This window comes from Miscanthus floridulus, chromosome 5, assembly GCF_019320115.1.
Source record: "Miscanthus floridulus cultivar M001 chromosome 5, ASM1932011v1, whole genome shotgun sequence".
Taxonomy (NCBI): Eukaryota; Viridiplantae; Streptophyta; class Magnoliopsida; order Poales; family Poaceae; genus Miscanthus; species Miscanthus floridulus.
In genome coordinates this window covers 44,632,174-44,652,413 of record NC_089584.1, presented here as the reverse complement: position 1 = coordinate 44,652,413, position 20,240 = coordinate 44,632,174, and the positions used below count along the sequence as shown (strand labels likewise).

Genomic DNA, 20,240 nt, shown 5'->3' with positions numbered 1-20,240 from the left:
TTCGCGGAAGATTTGGGTGTCCGCAGCGTGTTGAGTTGGGTGAGCGCAGTTACTTATACGTGATTTCAGGACTGAAATACCCTTGTTAATGTTGGAAAAATGGGATGGAGATGGAAGGGTAGCCTTGGGTTTTTACCATTGGCTGGACGTCCGGGGCACGATGGAGAACGGAGAGGCAGCAGCACTGCAGCAGTCCGTCTCCGTTCCCCGTGCTGACTGGCTGACCGCCCGTATGCCGTGGGACGGCCGTGATGCGTTCGCCGCGCGGGTCCAGACGCAGGGTCAAGAGTAGAGTTGACTAACTATCATCAACCAACCAGGTGTTACTGCGCGCTCGTCTCCTCTCCTCTTCGCACACAATCACAGTGGAAGTCGCTCTCTTTACCGTGCGTTGGGCTGTTTGGAAAAACGGCTGCTGATGCTGATTCGTTGGATAGAAAAATATTGCTATTTTATTGAAATGGTATGATTATAAGTTGCGAATAGGGCCTTAGCTACCCCCACTGGAACATGCAAGTTGTCGCTTGCTGCGACTTGGACCTGGTCAGTGGTCACCTGGGCAAAATTTCCTGGGGGCCGGGGGCCAGACGGCGAGAGGCAGCGCGAAGGCGTGGAGCCGTGGATGCGTGGTCGGCCCTGGCCGATCGACCCGCAAAGCTTCCCGAAGCGAGGCGCCCGTTGTCGCGACGCTAGCCATGGCACCCGGCAGTGGCGCTGGACCGTGACTTCTGGGATGTGTCAGGCTCCCGGCGTGCGCAGCATGAGTTCTGCTCGACCCAATCCGGGACCACCAGGCTACACGGATCGGGACCGGCACATAATAAAAATGGCGCTGATAGGGAAGGAAGATGGTCCCAAAAGGCTATTTAGCGGCAGCTTATTCAAAAACTAAAATAATTGAAATGTGACAAATCAATGTGGCAAATCATTGTTGATTTAAGAATTGAAATGACCTGAAGCCATGAATTGAACCTATATGTGCTAAAATGGTTCAAGTCATATGCTCAAGCAGGACTTGGTCAAATATTGAAACAAAACTGGTTGCAACCCTTGTGAATATATATTATTGAGAAGCAACATATGAAGACTCGGGCAAACTAAGACGTTTTTAATTGATTTTATTTCATGTCTCAATATCGTACGTCGTATCACCAAGAGGGATGCAATTTTGAGTAGTTTGACAAGTCTTGTGCTCAAATGAACCAAACCCAAGTGTTAACTTGAAAGCAACACTTAATTATATAACATTTATAATATCAAATAATAAAATAATAACCTTTATAATATTAAATAATAGCGTTCCATTTATAATATCAAATAAGTATTATTATATTCTTTATTAATTATATTTTTTATAGTATATCTATTTGATGTCATGAATCTTTGTAATTCTCTCTATAACTTTGGTTAAACTTGGGATGCATCGACTCTCCAAGAGAGTTGAAATAACTTATAATTTGGAACGGAGTGAGTATAAACAAAAAAAAGCCAAAACCCATTGACATTGTGCATGCAGCGTGAGAAATAAAAATGTATTGTAGTTTTTTTTGGGTAAAATACATTTTCACCATCAAACTTGCGAGGCTGATTTTCAATATTAAGCTACGAAAGCGCGTAACAGACACCCTCAAATTATCAAAATCGAACAAATTTGGTCCTCATGACGGTTTTAAAGGTGGTTTTCTATTTTTATCAAAATAGTTAAAATCTGATTTACTATCTGAAAATTCATACATAATTTATTTTAAATCAGAAAAATATGAAATTAGTACTGCTTTATTTTTGTAAATGTTCCGTACCTGTTTATTATCTATATATAGGTATCTAGAATTAGTTTATTTCTATTCTTATTACTTTATTGCTCGTAGTTGCACTCATTATTTATTCAAAACAAGTAGGATTCGAATAACTCTAAATATAGAAAAATCAGATAGATGATATTTTAGAGGAAAAATGGAAGTAGTTTCATATTTTTTATGATTTAAAATAAATTAATTATGAATTTCTAGAGATTAAATCAGATTTTTTATTATTAGAAAATAGAAAATTCACTTATGAGACCCGTCAGAGTAGGAAATTTGTTCGGTTTTGATAGTTGGAGGGTGTGTGCTACTCGGTCTCATACTTTAAGGTTGAAAATCGAAGTACGATGTAAGTTAGAGGTTGAAAAATGTGCTTTATCTTAGTTTTTTGGCAACCAGTTTCAACGTCTCCACACCCAGAACCTTAGTTCCAGGGCGCCTAACTCTTTTCACCACGTCGACCATACATTGCATACGAATATGCTTGTCCAATTGGTGCTACCGTGCTAGCCTACTTTCTTGAAAGAGGACCGAAGACTAAGAGTTGAGTCGTCACGCCAATGGATGAACAACATTGACGGACGGCATTTTGCAAGCTGGGCAGCGGGCGCAGTTACCGAAGAGCACGCAGCCTGCAGGGCAACAGGCAGGTAAATCACTGGCCATCCTTTTCGATCGAGTTGTTTCCTTTTCTGCCGAATTGTCGTCTGCTCTCATCGTTTGCGTGAGCAGCATTTGCGTGTTCGGCGGGTAGGATGTCGGATTGTTTCAGTTTGTTTCATCATATAATATTATTTAATTATCTAAAATTAGCCGAGCTACGGTGTATATATGTACCAGCGAACACCCTGGATTGGAAGCACATTAAATCAATGGGACCGCGTACTAAATGTTTGCTTTTTCCTTTTTGATAAGATTTTGTCTTATATTAGTTTCGTTGCCCACGCACTGAGGTACGGCCGGATGGCCCTGTCCGGCTCCGGCGGCCGCCATCCTCCACCTCAGCACGTTGAGGCGCGGCCCCGCCACAGGATCGTTGCCCGCTGCCATCTGGGTTCTGGCCTCCTCTTCTCACTTCTTGGTTAGGATTCCACAAGTCTCGTCTCTTCTCCCTGCGATAGACTGCGGAAATCAGGGAGCTTCAGATGCTGCGGCCCTGAATCATGTGGTGGCTTGGCGGCGATGGCGCTTCGAATCGACGGCACCCTTCACCAATCCACAGGCACAGGGGCGGACCCAGAAAAATTTTCCACAAGAGCGAGCCAGCGAGGTCGACTCGTTCGCGGTTCGCCGAAGCTGTGATGGCTGCAAAGCCATCGGTACCTTGGACGAGGCGGCGATGGAGGACAACCCTACTGCTTCAGTAAGCTGAAATGCTCTTGTATTTGCCCCGTGTGCTACACCGTCACTTTCGAAAAAATTGCAAAAATGACACTCGAAAGATTGACAAGTAGGTCCATCTATGTTTATGAACGTGGGTCCAGATGACTGATGTTTTGAGTCCCATTTTTGCAAATCGCCCGTCACTTTCTCACTCATAACTTGCGTGTTTTGGGCTTAACAAAAATTCTCTTATAGTAATAACGACTACTGAAAATTGACATATGGTTTCGCAGGATCTGCTTGAACTACAGATTTTATTGACTGACTTCGATATGTCAGTTTGTTTGGATGCATGCGTTTTAACAAGAGAAAATTCCTTCTTGATCCTAAAAAGAGCTCGGCTTCCTTTCTTGGCCCTTTTAGATTTGATTTGGCCTGGAATCAAACTTTCTTTCCTTACATGACCCTTCTGTCAGAATTGGTCATTAACGGTGTTAAGTAGGGGATGAAATGGCGATTTTACCCTGAGCGAAACAGGTAAGTTCAGTTTTAGTATATTTCATTTCAAGAATTATTTAGACTACTTTTGTATGGTTTAAGGTCATCATAATTGAACAAAATAAGGTACAAATTATTTTTGAGCGTGGAAGCATAACGAAAATAGTCTAAATAATCCTCAAAACGAAATATACGAAGACTAAACTTACCTATTTTGCCTAGGGGTGAAATCGCCATTTCGTCCCCCACTTAACACTGGTAGTGGCCAAATCTGACGGAAGGGCCATATAAGTAAGGAAAGTTAGATTTTGGGCCAAATAGGTAACTTCGAATCTAAAAGGGCCAAGGAAGAAAGTCAAACCATTTTTAAGCCCAAGGAATGAATTTTCTCTTTTAACAAATTGTGTAAAAAACCCTGTCATCTCGACTGTTAGTTTCCTGTTGATCATTCCGATGGTAACTGATTTTAGTTTGTTAGGATGTTGTATTAAAAAGTAGGAAAATCCAAGAGGGTAGTGTACTTGTCTATAGGAAAATCCTCAAGGTTAGATTAGCCAAGTGTTTAGCGCCTGCCGCTATCCAAAGGCCAAAAAGATGCCTCTTCCTTGATTTTCCAAGAGAGCACGTGATTAGAACATTAATAACGAGTTTGGATGAAATTAGAATGTTGTTCTGGAAAGAAAATATTTTTCACTTTAATTTCCTTGTCCTTTTCCTTCATGTCCTGCTCATTGGTCGGTTGAACTTTTAGTTTTCAAATGCACACGAATGCTAACTTTATTAGGAGAAGATATTCAGAACCCGTTCGGCTTCTTTTTTCAGCCGGAACAGTGTTTTTCTCTCACAACAATTCAGCCCAGAACAGTGTTTTTCAGCCAGTTTCAGCCAAAATTCTGCCAGCCGAACGGGGCCAATATAAAATCATTGTCTGCAATAGGAGATACAAAATAATCATCATGGTGTACTGTAAAACATATCCATTTGTGATCCGGAAATCAGGTAAAGTATATCTTTTCATTCTCCACTACATTCAGATTTCACATTTTCGCAACTTTCCCATGTGCTTGTTTTTAGTTGAACGTCAAATGTTTCTGTTCACGAAAACAACATTAAAATTCTCTTAAAAAAAGAATTAAAATTGCAATGACCATGGTGGCAATATTTATCATTTTTTATGCAGGCAAGCATAATTCACTACATTCTATCGGTTGTATTGGTATGTTTATGGATTACCAAGGGAATAATCTTAGAGACTTCCTTAAAAATAATGGCCATGTGGTGCTTCAGAGAGTGAGCAACTATAATTTGAGATCTTTCACGAAAAAAGAGAGAGAACAAATTACCAATGGATATAGCACTTTGCTAGGAAAAGGAGCATTTGGTGAGGTTTACAAAGGAGCATTAGATGATCAATTTCTGGTGGCAGTAAAAAAGTACAAAGATGGAACGAGGAAAGAAGAGTTTGCCAAAGAGGTGATAGTGCACTCTCAAATAAACCACAAGAATGTGGTGAGGCTTTATGGTTGCTGTACCGAGGAAAATGCTCTGATGATTGTTATGGAATTTATTTGCAATGGAAACCTTAACAGCATGCTTCACTGCCGCAATGCTAATGACCATGTTCCCTTCCCTTTGGATAAGCGTTTGGACATTACTATCGAGTTAGCTGAAGTACTATCGTGTATGCATTCAATGTATAGTCCTGTTCTTCATGGTGACATCAAACCTGCTAATATACTGCTTGATGAAAATCTTGTGCCGAAGTTATCAGATTTTGGAATAGCAAGGTTGCTTTCTACTAATGAGGCCCAGCAAACCAATAATATCATTGGTTCCATAGGTTACCTGGATCCTTTGTTCAATCAGACTGGAATTCTAACTCCTAAGAGTGATGTATATAGCTTTGGAGTTATTTTAGTGGAGATGATCACCAGAAAGAAAGTGGTGCATGGGGATATTAACTTAATTCAAAATTTCACTAACTCCCTCAGAAGAGGGAAAGCGGTGAGAAGAATGTTTGATGATGAAATTGTGGATGGAAAAAAGAACATAAAGGTGCCTGAAGATATTGCAAAGCTAGCAGCTGAATGCTTGAGATTGGAGAACAGGCTGCGTCCAGAAATGGTTGAAATAGCAGATAGACTAAGGAAATGTAGAAAAGATCTGCAGCCGCAGAGAAGAGGAGAAAGGACCGGGTCCTCAGTACAGCTGGGGTCTCCAGGTTATGAAATGTAAAATTAATATGTTTTTACTTAATATAGGACTAAAATGTAAATGTAAAAATAATACGTACAGCTAGTCATCTGGCCCATGGTACACCTAGCATGTGCTGCCAAGTGTTAACACAAAATCATTTCTACGGAAGTATATTAGATTTTTTATAGTAAATCCAATTTTCTCTAATGCAGGTGGCTACTTCTTACCTGCACAGCTAACTACCCCTATTCCTGTTGACCCCAGTATAAAAAATCCACCTACTCCAGTATTGAATATTACCCTGGCTGGACTAAGGGAAATAACTAGAAACTTCAGTGATGATACTCTAATAGGAGAGGGATCACATGCTAAAGTTTTCCTTGGAGAGCTGAAAGATGGCCGAAAATCTGCGGTGAAGAAGCTTGGTCAGAATCCTGTAGTGATGAACCTTGACGGGTTTTTTTCCGAGCCTGATGAAGAGTTCGTACTTCAGGTGGTGGCTGCCTACCTTGCCTTTTAATCAACACTATGCTAGCACTTCTGTCGCAAGAAGGGCTTCTATATTCCTCTTTTGGCCTTGTTTGGATGCCCATGTATCCACCTCAAATCCTCAATCCATGTGTGTGGGGGTGGTTTGGTGTTGAATTTAAACAAATTCCACACCAAACCACCCCAACACATGGATTAAGGTGAATACATGGGCATACAAACAAGCCCTTCGTGTCTGAGAAAATCCTATATTCCTCTTCTGTTACAGGTTCAGACTCTGTTACAGGTTCAGACTGTTTCAAGACTGAACCATGATAATGTTGTCCAACTTCTTGGCTACTGTGTTGATGGGAACGTCCGCGCTCTTATTTATGAGTATTCATCAAGGGGCTCCTTGCATGATATTCTTCACGGTGATGAACAATGAAACCTTTATTTCTATGTCTCTTAAGTTTATTGCTTGGTGCATTCTGGTATGCTTCATGATAAGCAGCTAGCTGCCATTGTTCATGAACAGAAATGCAGAATGGTATGAAAAACATCAATATGTTATATCAACTTATTTCTTGATCCATACAGTTGCTTGTGCTATTTTAATATTACATATGCCTAGGGGATCCTTGTACGATGATAATAATTAATACTCTATTTACGGATCCTCTTTCTTTTTTTTCTTCCTTCTGCTTCACTTCATGCATTCAAGTATGTTTCATGAACAGAGAGGCATCAGATATATGTTGAGATGTTATATGGTGACCTGTGCAATCGGATGGTTGTTTTGCTGTACATTAATTACTGTTCTTTTTGTGGTTTAGGACTCGATTTCAGACAATCTGTGGACCACCAATTTTTAGGCTCAGGAAAACAGCAAATTTTGAGCACAGTTTTTGCAACTGCCAAACACATGTCAACTACTTCTATTCAATCATAGATGGTATAGACATAGACTATGTTGATCACATTTCTCCATTGCTTTTAATATTCTAATTTAGTGTTTAGAGGCAATATGGGTTCTGCAACGAATCTGATATTCTTGTGGTTCATAATCAAAGGAACAAATGCTGCCATGGGAACCCGACAAGGACCAGTTCTGTCATGGACCCAACGTGTGAAGATTGCCTTAAGTGCTGCGCTGGGGATTGAGTTCCTCCATCATACGATAGAGCCTTGCATCATTCACGGTGACATCAAGTCCAGCAACATTCTCCTCTTTGATAATGATGTTGCAAAGATTGGAGACCTTCGTGTGTCCAAAAACCGCCCCGGTTACTTAGATGATCTTATTTTGGATTGTGTTATTCCTTCCCGTAATGGTTATGATGCACCCGAGTATGTAACCTAGTATTATAGTGCTTTCATATTCTTCCACTATGCTTGGGATCTGAGTCTCAGAGATGGCACGTACTGATGTACTCTCATACTTTCTATTAGGTATGAAGCAACTGGAGAGTTTACCAGGGAGAGCGATGTATTTAGCTTTGGGGTTGTGCTGTTGGAGCTTTTAACTTGTCGCATATCAGGGTATTCCCAGAAGAGCCTCATGATACGGGTACGTAGATGTGCAACCAGAGGCATAATCTCTCTGGAAGACGATGCAGTTGTTAGATATATATGGTGTATAGCATATTTTCCTCTTTGTATAAGGGCTTAGATGCATATATGCCCAACTTATGTACATGTTTGGGCTGTTGCCCCCAGGAATAGAGTGAGCTTCATTCCTTCTAACATGGTACCAGAGCCTAGTGTCTAGGGTTTTACCTCGCTCCCTCGCGCGCTCTTTCCGTTGCGCTTGCCTGGAGCTCCGTCGCCCGTCGGCTCTCTCCCTCGCGTGCTCTTCCCGTTGCACGCTCCGTAGCTGGGCGTGGCCCCGCCGTCGCGCACTCTCCGCGGCCGGGCGCGGTCCCGCCATCGCGCGCCTTCTGCGGCCGGCGCGGCCCCGTCGTCTGCCCCGTCGTCGAACTTCCTCCGTTCCCGCGCGCGCCCTTGCTCCGCTCTTTCCGCGCGCGCGCGCTTGATTTCCCGCGCAGCTCGCGCCCCTCTCGCATCCTCTGCTGTTCTGCTCTGCTCTGCTCGACGCGTGCGAGGGCGCGGCTGCCACGGTGGTGTGCTGCGCCGACGAAGCTGCGCGGTGCGCGCGCTGCGACGTCGAGATCCACGCCGCCAACAAGCTCGCCAGCAAGCACCAGCGCCTCCCGCTCGAGGCGCTCTCCGCCAGGCTGCCAGGAGAAAGCGGCGTTCATCTTCTGCGTGGAGGACCGGGTGCTCTTCTGCCGGGACTGCGACGAGCCCATCCACGTCCCAGGCACGCTCTCCGGGAACCACCAGCGCTACCTGGCCACCGGCATCCGCGTCGGCTTCGCCTCCGCCTCCTTCTGCTCTGCTCTGCTGCTCTGCTCTGCTCTGCCGTCCATTCGGCTGCTGCTGTTTTTCTGCTTTTCTGGAGAAAGAAAGATGGCATCTCCTCCTGTTCCTCCCTCTGGAGGCGCGCAAATCCCGCGTTGTCCAGTGATTTTCGATGGCACCAATTATCATGACTGGGTTCCACATATGCGGTGGCATATGCGTGGTCTCCGACTCTGGGAGTTTCTTAGTGGTGAGCTACCTTGTCCAGCATTGCCTGATCGTCCAGTGCAGCCGGTGATTCCTCCAGAAAATTCTGAAGAGGAACAAAAGAAGTTGCGTGAAGCTTATGATGATGATATGGCCTCTTACATGTCTCATTTTCGGGCTTATCGGACTTGGTTGGATGAAGATGCTCGTGCTGGGGCTGTTCTTGTTGCTAGTATGGAAAAGCACCTGGCAGGAGAGGTTATTCGGCTTGATCATGCTGCTCAGATGTGGGCTGTTCTTCGTCAGCGCTATGAGCCCTCTGGTCAGTCCACTTATATTGCCGCCCTACGTCAAGAACAACTGTTGCAGCAGGGTGACAGTTCAGTTGAGGATTTCTTTCGACAGCTATCTGCAATATGGCGTGAGCTTGACACTCTTAGTCCCCAGTTGTCCCCGGACACTTGTGACTCCTGCAGGAAGCAACAGAGCCACCTCGAGCTTCGTCGCACCTATGATTTCCTGACTCGTCTGCGTGCTGAGTTTGAGCCCCTTCGTGCTCAATTACTTGCTCGTGAGCCGTGCGTGTCTTTGATGGAGGCTCTTGCTGCTGTTCGTAATGAGGAGACTCGCCTTCGTTCTGCTGGTCTACTTCAGTCGACGTCCTCCTCAGTCCTGGCTGCTCGGTCTGGAATTCTTGGTTCTCCTCCCAAAGTGCCTGCTTCAGCAGCCTCTGGTGCCTCGGGGACTCGCAACTCAGGTGGCCTTCATTGTAAGCACTGTGGCAGAGATGGACATGATGAGGATCATTGTTACAAGAAGAAGAGGCAGGCTCAGTCTCAGTCTCGCCGAGGTGGGCGTTCCTCACATGCTCAGTCTCAGCATCCTGATGCACAGCAGGAGATACTCATGTTACTTCGTCGTCTTGCTGTTCCTCCACCTATTCCTCCACCTACTGGAGCCTCTGGTTCTGTCACTACTGGAGCTGCTGGTTCTGTCACTCCTGCCCCAGTACTCTCTGCTGCTACTTCTCAGTCTTTTATTGAGAGACCACCATCCACTTCAGGTATCTTGCCATGGATTCTTGATTCTGGTGCTTCTTTTCATATGACACCTGATAGTACCTCTCTTTCTTCTATTTGCTCTCCTTCCATTCCTCTCACTGTTCAAACTGCTGATGGCTCATCTCTTTCGGTTGTTGGTCGGGGCACTCTTTCTTCTTCTTCATTTCATGTTCCTAATGTTTCTTATGTTCCTGATTTGACCATGCAACTTATTTCTGCTGGTCAGCTCACTGATCATGGTTGTCGTGTTATTTTTGATTCTGACACTTGCTGTGTACAGGATCTCAGCACGGGTCTCCTAGTTGGTACTGGCCCTCGCCGCCGTGATTCTCCGCATCTCTGGGAACTCGATTGGCTTCGTCTTCCTTCCGCTGCCTCTGCCGGTCTTGTGAGCTCTGCTTCTCCTGCATCGGCTTCTTCCTCTTTTGCTCAGTGGCATCATCGCCTGGGACATCTATGTGGTTCCCGCTTATCCGCTCTTGTCCGTCGTGGTGTTCTAGGAAATGTCTCTGGTGATGTTTCTTTAGATCAGTGTCAGGGCTGTAAGCTTGGCAAACAGATCCAGCTTCCATATCCCTCTAGTGGGTCTATGTCACAACGTCCTTTTGATCTTGTTCATTCAGATGTATGGGGTCCTGCACCTTTTGTTTTAAAAGGGGGTCATCAATATTATGTCATATTTATCGATGATTTCTCTCGCTTCACATGGGTGTATTTCATGAAACCTCGTAATGAGGTGTTATCCATATATAAAACTTTTGCTCGGATGATTCGCACTCATTTTGATGTTCCTATTCGTGTTTTTCGGGCTGACTCTGCCGGGGAATATCTTTCGGGTGCTCTTCGCTAATTTCTTTCTGAGCAAGGGACTCTCTCACAATTTTCTTGTCCTGGTGCGCACGCTCAGAATGGTGTTGCTGAGCGTAAACATCGTCACCTTCTTGAAACTGCTCGTGCTCTTATGATTGCTTCCTCGGTCCCACCTCATTTCTGGGCTGAAGCAATCTCCACTGCCAGCTATTTAACCAACATTCAACCCTCATCTGCTCTTAAAGGTGGCATCCCATATGAGCGCCTTTTTGGACATCCACCTGATTACTCTAGTCTTCGCCTTTTTAGATGTCTGTGCTATGTTCTTCTTGCTCCTCGTGAACGCACTAAACTCACACATCAATCTGTTGAGTGTGTTTTCTTAGGCTATAGTGCTGAGCACAAGGGCTATCGCTGTTGGGACCCGACTGCCTGTCGTATGCGGATCTCTCGGGACGTTACTTTTGATGAGTCTCGTTCCTTCTATCCTCGGCCCTCCTCTGATGTTTCTCCTCAGGCCGTTGTTGAGCCTCTGTCCTTCTTGACTTTTCCTGATACACCTATCTCCACTGTGCTTCTTCCTCCGTCACCATCTCCACCTCCTAAACCATCTTCACCTCCTCCACCTTCTCCTCCGCTGCCCTCTGAGTCATCTTCACATGCTCCTCGGTCCATTTATGATTCCAAACCTCCCGTGATTCACACCTACAGTCGTCGGCTCCTGGATTCCTCGCCTCCTGTTGAGTTGCCTTCTGATGTCTCTCCTGCTGAGCCATCTTCGGTTGACGATTCTTTATCTCAGCCCTCCTCTCATTATAATCTTCGCGATCGTAGCTCGCTGAAGCCTCTTGATAGGTATGGTTTTGCTGGCACTGTCTTTTCTGAGCCGGCCACATACCATGATGCCATTTGTCATCCTGAATGGCAACTAGCCATGGCTGAGGAGATTGCTGCTCTTGAGCTCACTGGCACTTGGGACCTTGTCCCTCTTCCTTCTCATGCTCGTCCCATCACGTGCAAGTGGGTTTATAAGATCAAGACTCGCTCTGATGGCTCTCTCGAGCGTTATAAGGCTCGTCTTGTTGCTCGTGGTTTTCAGCAAGAGTATGGTCGTGATTATGATGAGACATTTGCTCCTGTGGCTCACATGACCACTGTTCGCACTCTCCTTGCTGTGGCCTCTGTTCGTGCTTGGTCCATTTCTCAACTTGATGTCAAAAATGCCTTCCTTAATGGTGAACTCCGTGAGGAGGTCTACATGCGACCACCTCCTGGGTATCTTGTTCCTGAGGGCATGGTTTGTCGTCTTCGTTGCTCTCTTTATGGTCTGAAACAAGCTCCTCGTGCTTGGTTTCAACGCTTTGCCTCTGTGAGCATTGCTGCTGGTTTTTCTCCAAGCAATCATGACCCTGCCTTGTTTATTCACACATCCCCTCGTGGTCGCACTCTTCTTCTTCTTTATGTTGATGATATGATTATCACTGGTGATGATTCTGAGTATATTGCCTTTGTCAAGGCACGCCTCAGCGAGCAGTTTCTTATGTCTGATCTTGGTCCTCTTCGTTATTTCCTTGGGATTGAGGTCTCTTCCACCTCTGATGGCATTTACTTATCCCAAGAAAAATACATTCAGGATCTTCTTGCTCGCTCTTGCCTCACTGATCATCGCACTGTTGAGACTCCCATCGAGCTTAATCTTCAGCTCCGTGCTACTGATGGTAAACCTCTCACCGATCCCACTCGGTATCGTCATATTGTTGGGAGTCTTGTCTATCTAGCTGTGACCCGTCCTGATATCTCATATGTTGTGCACATTCTTAGTCAATTTGTTTCTTCTCCCACCCATGTCCATTATAGCCATCTCCTTCGTGTCTTGCGTTATCTTCGTGGGACCATTACTCGTCGTCTGTTCTTCCCGCGTTCTAGCTCTTTTCAACTCCAAGCCTACTCTGATGCTGCTTGGGCTAGTGACTCTGATCGTCACTCTCTTTCTGCCTATTGTATTTTTCTTGGTGGCTCTCTCATTGCTTGGAAGACAAAGAAGCAGACCGCGGTCTCTCGTTCGAGTGCAGAGGCCGAGTTGCGAGCTATAGCTCTTGCGACAGCAGAGGTTACTTGGCTTCGATGGTTACTTGAGGATTTCGGTGTTTCAGTTTCTATGCCCACTCCTCTTCTGTCTGACAGTACCAGTGCTATCAATATAGCTCGTGATCCTGTGAAGCATGAGCTCACCAAGCATATTGGAGTTGATGCATATTACACTCGGGCTCAGGTGCAGGATGATGTCATTGCTCTTCGCTATGTGCCCTCCGAGCTCCAGGTGGCTGATTTCTTCACCAAGTCGCAGACGCGAGTTCAACATCGTTTCTTTCTCTCCAAACTCAGTGTTTGTGATTCACCCTGAGTTTGAGGGGGGGTGTTAGATATATATGGTGTATAGCATATTTTCCTCTTTGTATAAGGGCTTAGATGCATATATGCCCAACTTATGTACATGTTTGGGCTGTTGCCCCCAGGAATAGAGTGAGCTTCATTCCTTCTAACAGCAGCAGCTGAACTACTTATGGTTTGATATGCAGCCTATGCTAGGACTTAGTGAAGACATGGTGCAACAACGTGCGGATCCAAGGCTTGGAGGAAAATACCCTCCCAAGGCTGCCGCAAGGGTAAAATTATATTCTTTGTCAGCAAGCCATTTTTGGCGGATAGTTTGGGTTTCACTTCAATGTCGCTTTTTTTTTCATGTCTCACAAAAGATATATGCACAATTTTTGTGTGCCTTTAAAGATACTTCGAGACTATCTGTTTAGTCTAAATTTAAGATGAAACATATTGGCAAAAGTTTCTTCAGATTTTTTTATAAGGATTCTTCAGACTTAAACAGCTATTTCTTCTTTATAACATTTCAGAAAAAAACATATGGTCGCCTTTTTTGAACATAAAATAGGGTATGCTTATGAGATAAGACCATTTTAAATTTTATATGTGAAACTTACTTTAGAATAATTTCACCTTTACCTGTATAAGAAGGGCTAAGCCGGGATATGCTTATGAGATCCATTACTTCAGTCTTACATTATTGACTTATTAGGGTGAGGGATTTTTTGTGTGTAAAAGCAAAGGTGGATACATGTTATTGTACATACATATAAATCATATACTTATAGTAACTGCTGGGTCTACACCTATCTTTCTCATTGTTGTCTCTACTTCTGTGCTAAAATTGATATTATGTGTTCAACTTTTTTGTTACTGGCTTCTTCATGGTGTACAGGCAACAGCTTTTTGGACCAAACAGACTCTTGATTCAATTTTTTATGGACAACTGAGTAAAAGTTAAAAGTTATCTACAGTAATTAATTGTATGACTTAGTAATTGAGGTACAACTGAAATTGGTATTAAGGCCTGTTTCGCCAAGCTATGCTTAGGTTTTTAGATCTTGAGCCTAATTTCTGAAGAAGCCCTGCTCCCAGAGAAGCTGATTTAATTGTTGAACCAGAATTATTCCGAGTCTTATAGGGAGAGAAGAGGCAAACGCTTCACACTGGTTGCTTTTTCCTTGTGGTCTATTTGGGTTTAAGAAATCAAGGCTTTGCAGTTCATAGCCTTGGTTGTTGGTGACTTAGTAGGAATTTCCGGCTATTAAGTTGAATATGCAGTTGTGTTCTCTCCGATGAAAAACAGTGTCCATACAAGTGCCCCAATCTAACTCGTGCCTTCCATATTTTGACACTTACCTAACGTTGCAGTATTTGTTGATTCTTCATGTTAAGAGAGAAAATTTAGCTTGGTTGCAACTTGCAACAGGACTGCATATATACATAAACCAACGAATTTCTATTTTGGCTAGCAGATGGCTGCAGTTGCATCCCGCTGTGTGCAACACAGGGCGGACTGCTGGCCCAGCATGAGTATGATCGTTAAAGATCTGCGCTCCTTACTGCAAAGCACGCCAAGCTAACTCTGGTAAAGCTAACTCTGGTGTCGTTGAAGCTTTTGGAGTGTGACGCATACCTCTTCTCCAACAGTTACATCTGCATGTGATGTGATTTCGTCGAATTTTTGTGGCATGGAGCTTCAGTGATCCATCCTGGCTACCTGTTGTGCAACAGAAGATTTCTGTTCCTTCGTATGTATTACTTGTGTCTCTGAAATGAACAGTGAATGGCCGCGGTACATCTTCAAGCCATCTTGGAACGAATAACGCAACATGTCTAGTAATTTGTATGTGAGATGGGATTATCTGGTGTCCAACCGCAGTTACTGCTGAAGCAATGTTCACAGTCTTCTTCAAGTGGCGATAATTGAATCGCATTATGTTCTGTTTCCTGGTCGACTTGTTGTGTAACTACGGTAGTTGTCTTCCTTGGTCGAGTCTGTCCCTTCGCCACCAGCAAGCTGCAGACTCTGGATATGAAGACTGAAGGAAATGGGGATTCGTGCTGAATGTGGGAAAGGTCGAGCAAATATTTTTTCAATCTGAAGACATGGGAACTCCGGGCTTGCCTTCCCGGGCAGGGAGTATCGCCTTTGCCAAGGCAAAATGGAGCTGAAGCTGCAGGCAGCCAGGCACTAAGGAATTCAGCCAAATTGAAATGAACCAGCTGTAGCTAATATGGCTTTTGTTAGGGCATACTGTAATTTTGGTGATTCATTCTCACTAGCATTGGAGAAATATAGTGTCGGCCTGGTTTACCAGAATCTTGTTGATCTCTTTGGTGATTATATATGAGTTCCAGTCTGATCTTAAGGTGCTGCCCCTTTCTTCTTTTGACATGTTCATGGGTTAGATTGGCTTGAGCGAAATTGGAAATGCGATGATAGTTGTTTTTTTAACAAGGAAACTATACAACACCTATTTTTCAATTGTCATATTTTTGGCAATAAGCAAGTGCTGAACTATTTGAGCGTTGATAAAAAAAAGAAACTTGCTTATTGCCAAAAATAGTTCAGCACTGGCGAGAGAAACATGTTGGAACAAGTGACAAGTGGATCCCCAGCTTCCGTAGAAGTGTTTGTTTGCCCATATGAACTTTGTAGCTGTACAGTCAAAAACAGAGGGACGACTTTCGAACCCCCCTTTTTTCAAGGAAATTATTACAGTTGACTCACGAGTCATCTCCTAGCTCATCGACCTGCGCTATACAACAATCGCGCCGCATGAATGAGCCACGTCGAGGGCCAGTGCGCGTCGGCTTGGCTAACTGGGCGGCTGCTCAAGTGCTCAAGCTCCTCGGCGTACGACCACCACCACGGGAGCCCGCGGTACGTATCTCTAGTAGGCTAGCACTACTTGGCAATTTCAAGCTCGTATTTGATTTTACTATAGGGTTGGAATGGACGTAGTTAGAATTGCCCACTTGCCGTCAACATTTGAGCAAAATGGAGTGGATTCTCTGAAATTTTAGGATCTATGAGCTTGTCGGCGGTCAGCGAACGATCCTTGGGGCTACATGTATCCACACTCTCTTTGGACACGATAAGGGAGAATATGCACTGATAAAATGGTGATTTTGCTTGCGCATGTTCAGCATGGATGGCATCGCTCCCGTGCCACTGCCATTTCTGAACCCGTCGGGATCCACCTGATCAAAAGGGCTTGTGGATGGAGCACCTACCTAGAGGGTCTCTAGTAGGTCTCCCCACCAGAGCTGTAGCTAGTGAGCAGTGACCTCGCGGCGGTGCCACGTCCCCTTGACACTGGTGGAGGTGGCGCCTCGCGCATAACCGGCTTCAGCGATGGTGCTTGTTAGTGATAGCACCAAGATCACAATCACGCGTCCAATTGAGTGGCTAACCTAAGACAATCACGAGATCCAGAGAATCACGATCGAGATCAAGAACACAGAGTTCGTGAACTGACAACCGGCAGCTGTCTACAGGGAGACAGTGCCCCTTTTCACTATTGATAGTTCGAATTACAAAGCACGATTACACTGTGTGGAACAGCAACTAACAAGTGCTATGACCCAGCTATTTATACCAAAGCTAAAACACAGCACACACACTAATGAAAACTGCTAAACACACGGATACAAGTTGCTCACAACACAACTGCTGCAGAACCGCGACATCGTGGGCGTGCTCTCCGCGCACCGCTCGTTGCTGGATTTTCAAACTTGGCTTCTCCCGCCTCCTGCTGACTTGGCTTCGCCAGCTAAGCCAACTGACACGTGCACAAGCTTGATTAACCCAACAATCTCCCCCTTAATCTTGCTGTGCACTGACATCTCGAACACCTATCAAATGCCTCATCACAGCAAACTTTCCTGCTGCTAATGGCTTTGTCAACAGGTCAGCCTTTTGCTCATCAGTGCAGACCCTTTTCACCTCAATCTGCCCCCTCTCCACACACTCTCTGATGAAGTGATATCTAATATCAATGTGTTTGCTTCTCCCATGAAACACTGGGTTCTTCATCAATGCAATAGCTGAGTTGTTATCCACAAACAATGTCACAACCCTGGGTGCAGTTGCAGTGATTTCTGCCAACAAACTCCTGAGCCAAAGAGCTTGCATTGCTGCCTTTGTTGCTGCCATAAACTCAGCTTCACAGGAAGATAGTGCCACTGTTTTCTGTTTCTGTGAGCACCATGTCACCAGACACCCATTGAAATAAAATGCCATGCCAGTTGTGCTTCTTCTTCCCACCAGGTCAGCTGCTAGATCACTGTCTGAATAACCATCCAACACCTCTGGATTTCCTCCTTTGGTGTACACAAGACCATACTCCAGACTCCCCTTCACATACCTCATGATTTGTTTCACTATCTTCAAATGCATGACAGTGGGCATCTCCATGTATCTACTTGCAATTCCAACTGAAAAAGCAAGGTCAGGTCTTGTGTGTAGCAGATACCTCAAGCAGCCAACCACACTTCTGTACTCAGATGCATCAACTCTCTGTCCCTGTTTATCCTCATGCAGTTTAGTACCAGGGTCCATAGGGATCTTGGTTGGATTACACTCATCCATACTAAACTTGCTCAGCACTTTTCTTGCATAGCCTGACTGTTTCAGAGTAAGAAAGTCCTCATGTTGCTCTACCTCAATGCCAAGATAGTAAGACAACAGTCCAAGGTCACTCATTTCAAACTCTTTAGTCATCTACCGTTTGAATTTTTCAATCTCCTGTGTCTGACTTCCAGTGACTAACAAGTCATCTACATACACCCCCAAGATGATTGCATTCTTGCCATTTCCTCTCTTGTACACAGCTTGCTCACTAGCACATTTGGTAAAACCCAAATTCTTCAGACTTTTGTCTAGCCTAATGTTCCATGCTCTTGGAGCTTGTCTCAGCCCATACAAGGCCTTGCTGAGTTTCAGGACATGTTGTTCCTTGCCTTTGACAAAAAATCCTTCAGGTTGACTCACATAAACCTCTTCCTCCAATTCTCCATTCAAGAAAGCTGTTTTTACATCAAGATGATGAATCTTCCAACCTCTGTTTGCTGCCAAAGCTAAAATCAGCTTGACTGTGTCAATTCTGGCAACAGGGGCAAAAACTTCTTCAAAATCGATCCCCTTTTTCTGCACATAACCTTTTGCAACTAGCCTGGCTTTGTGCTTGATTACATCACCATCAGCATTTCTCTTTAGTTTAAACACCCACTTAAGCCCAATGGGTCTGTGACCTGCTGGTAGCTTTGCCAGCTCCCAAGTCCCATTCTTCTGAATAGACTGCAACTCACTTTTCATAGCCTGCATCCAATCTGGATTTTCTGCAGCTTCTTTGTAACAAGTTGGTTCTTCAGATTCTACCAACAATGCTTCTGCATTTGAATCTGCCAACTCAACTTCTTCAGTGTTCTGGTAGATTTCACTGAGATCTTTCAAATGCTGTGGTTCCTCATCAGACAGATCATCTGTCACAAGCTCTGGATGTGAGTGTTCTCCAACATCACCTGAACCATGTGAATGGTTGTTATGTGATTCTGAGTTCATCTGCAGTTCGGAATCTGCATTTTCACTAAATGCAGGCTCTGAATGTGGTGACTGTAGCATGTCTGGCACACTGCCTGAGCTCTCTACAGACTGAGCACCTCCTGGCTCTTGTTGTGGTAGTGGTATGTCACCTTCAACACTAATTGTTTCCCAATCTGTGTTGTTAACAAAAGCATCTTCATCCACCTGAAAATCCATCTGATTTTCTTCTGTTGTTCCTCCACTCCACTTCCACTCAACTGCTTCCTCAAAGATCACATCTCTGCTTACTGCAACTTTCCTTTGCACAGGATCATATAACCTATGAGCCTTACTACCTTCTTCAACACCCAAGTATACCATCTGTCTGCTCCTGTCATCCAATTTCTTTGGATGAGGTGTTGTTTGTTTCACATGAGCCAGACAGCCAAATACCTTCAAGTGGCCTAGATATGGTTTTCTTCCATGTAATGCTTCATATGGAGTCTGCTCCCCCATAGGCTTAGATGGTAACCTGTTCAGCAGGTACACTGCATGTCTGACAGCTTCACCCCAAAATCTTCCTAGAACTTTCATACTCTTTAGCATGGACCTTGCCATTTCCATGACAGACCTGTTCCTCCTCTCAACCACACCATTCTGTTGTGGTGAGTAGGGTGCTGTCAGCTGTCTCTTGATGCCACTCTCTTCACATACACCTGCAAAGAGTTTTGATAGAAATTCTCCACCTCTATCTGATCTAAGAATCTTGACCTGACAATTTGTTTGATTCTGAATCTCTGCTTTATACTTGACAAAGGCTTCACATGCCTGATCCTTAGTCTTTAGCATTGATACATGCATCCATCTGCTGAAATCATCTACCAACAACATGAAGTATTTATTGCCTGCCGGTGTAGGTGGAGTTATAGGACCACACAAATCAACATATACCAGTTGCAGTGGTTTTTTAGCTCTGAAACTTGTTGTTTTTGGAAATGACATCCTGGACTGCTTCCCTACCAAACACCCATGACAAACTTGTTCTGGATGTGATATCATTGGCACTCCTGCAGCCATATTCTTCTCCACTAACAGTTTCATAGCATTGAAATTTACATGCCCCAACCGAGCATGCCACAACCAAGCAGCTTCCTCCAAACTCCCCATTAGACAAACAGGATCAGCCAAGCACAATTCAATCTTGTATAATCTGTTAACTGATCTAGTCACTTTCATAACCAGCTTTCCTGACATTTTATCAACTACTTCAAGAAAATCATCATCTAGCACCACTCTGTGACCCACTTCAGTGAGTTGACCCAAACTCACTAAGTTGCTTTTCAGTTTAGGGATGTAATACACTTCATGGAGTAACCACTGACTACTGTCTTTGCACTGAAACAATACAGTACCCTTCCCCATGATTTCAACAGCAGAACCATCCCCAAATCTAACTTTACCAGTTATGTCTCTATTCAAATCTTTGAATTTACACGGATCCCCAGTCATATGATTGCTTGCACCATTATCTAAGTACCAGATATTACCAGTGTTCACTCCACCACCAGTGAGATGCAGCTCCGGGTAGACTCGATCTTCCTT

General features: G+C 44.4%; 1 protein-coding gene across 2 annotated transcripts; it reads left to right on the top strand.

Annotated features, from left to right (window-relative positions):
• The first annotated feature begins 2,711 nt into the window (after nt 1-2,711).
• Nucleotides 2,712-15,415, top strand: LOC136449894 (uncharacterized). 2 transcript variants are annotated; one of them, XM_066450129.1, is made up of 8 exons: nt 2,712-4,622; nt 4,804-5,844; nt 6,032-6,312; nt 6,577-6,721; nt 7,361-7,637; nt 7,740-7,857; nt 13,309-13,395; nt 14,584-15,415. In XM_066450129.1, the coding sequence occupies exons 1-8, from the start codon at nt 4,382-4,384 to the stop codon at nt 14,689-14,691; spliced, it is 2,298 nt and encodes a 765-aa protein (XP_066306226.1). In that variant the 5' UTR covers nt 2,712-4,381; the 3' UTR covers nt 14,692-15,415. The 2 variants fall into 2 exon arrangements, with proteins under 2 accessions (XP_066306226.1, XP_066306225.1); XM_066450128.1 differs by lacking the exon at nt 14,584-15,415 and having other exon boundaries at nt 6,595-6,721; nt 13,309-13,632.
• The last annotated feature ends 4,825 nt before the right edge of the window (nt 15,416-20,240 follow it).

Bases quoted from the DNA above. Each gene is read 5' to 3' on its own strand.
- LOC136449894 (XM_066450128.1), top strand. From the start codon at position 4,382: ATGCACACGAATGCTAACTTTATTAGGAGAAGATATTCAGAACCCGTT. The intron at 4,623-4,803 runs GTAAAGTATATC...TTTTTTATGCAG, and splicing joins ATTTGTGATCCGGAAATCAG to GCAAGCATAATTCACTACAT. The intron at 7,638-7,739 runs GTATGTAACCTA...ACTTTCTATTAG, and splicing joins AATGGTTATGATGCACCCGA to GTATGAAGCAACTGGAGAGT.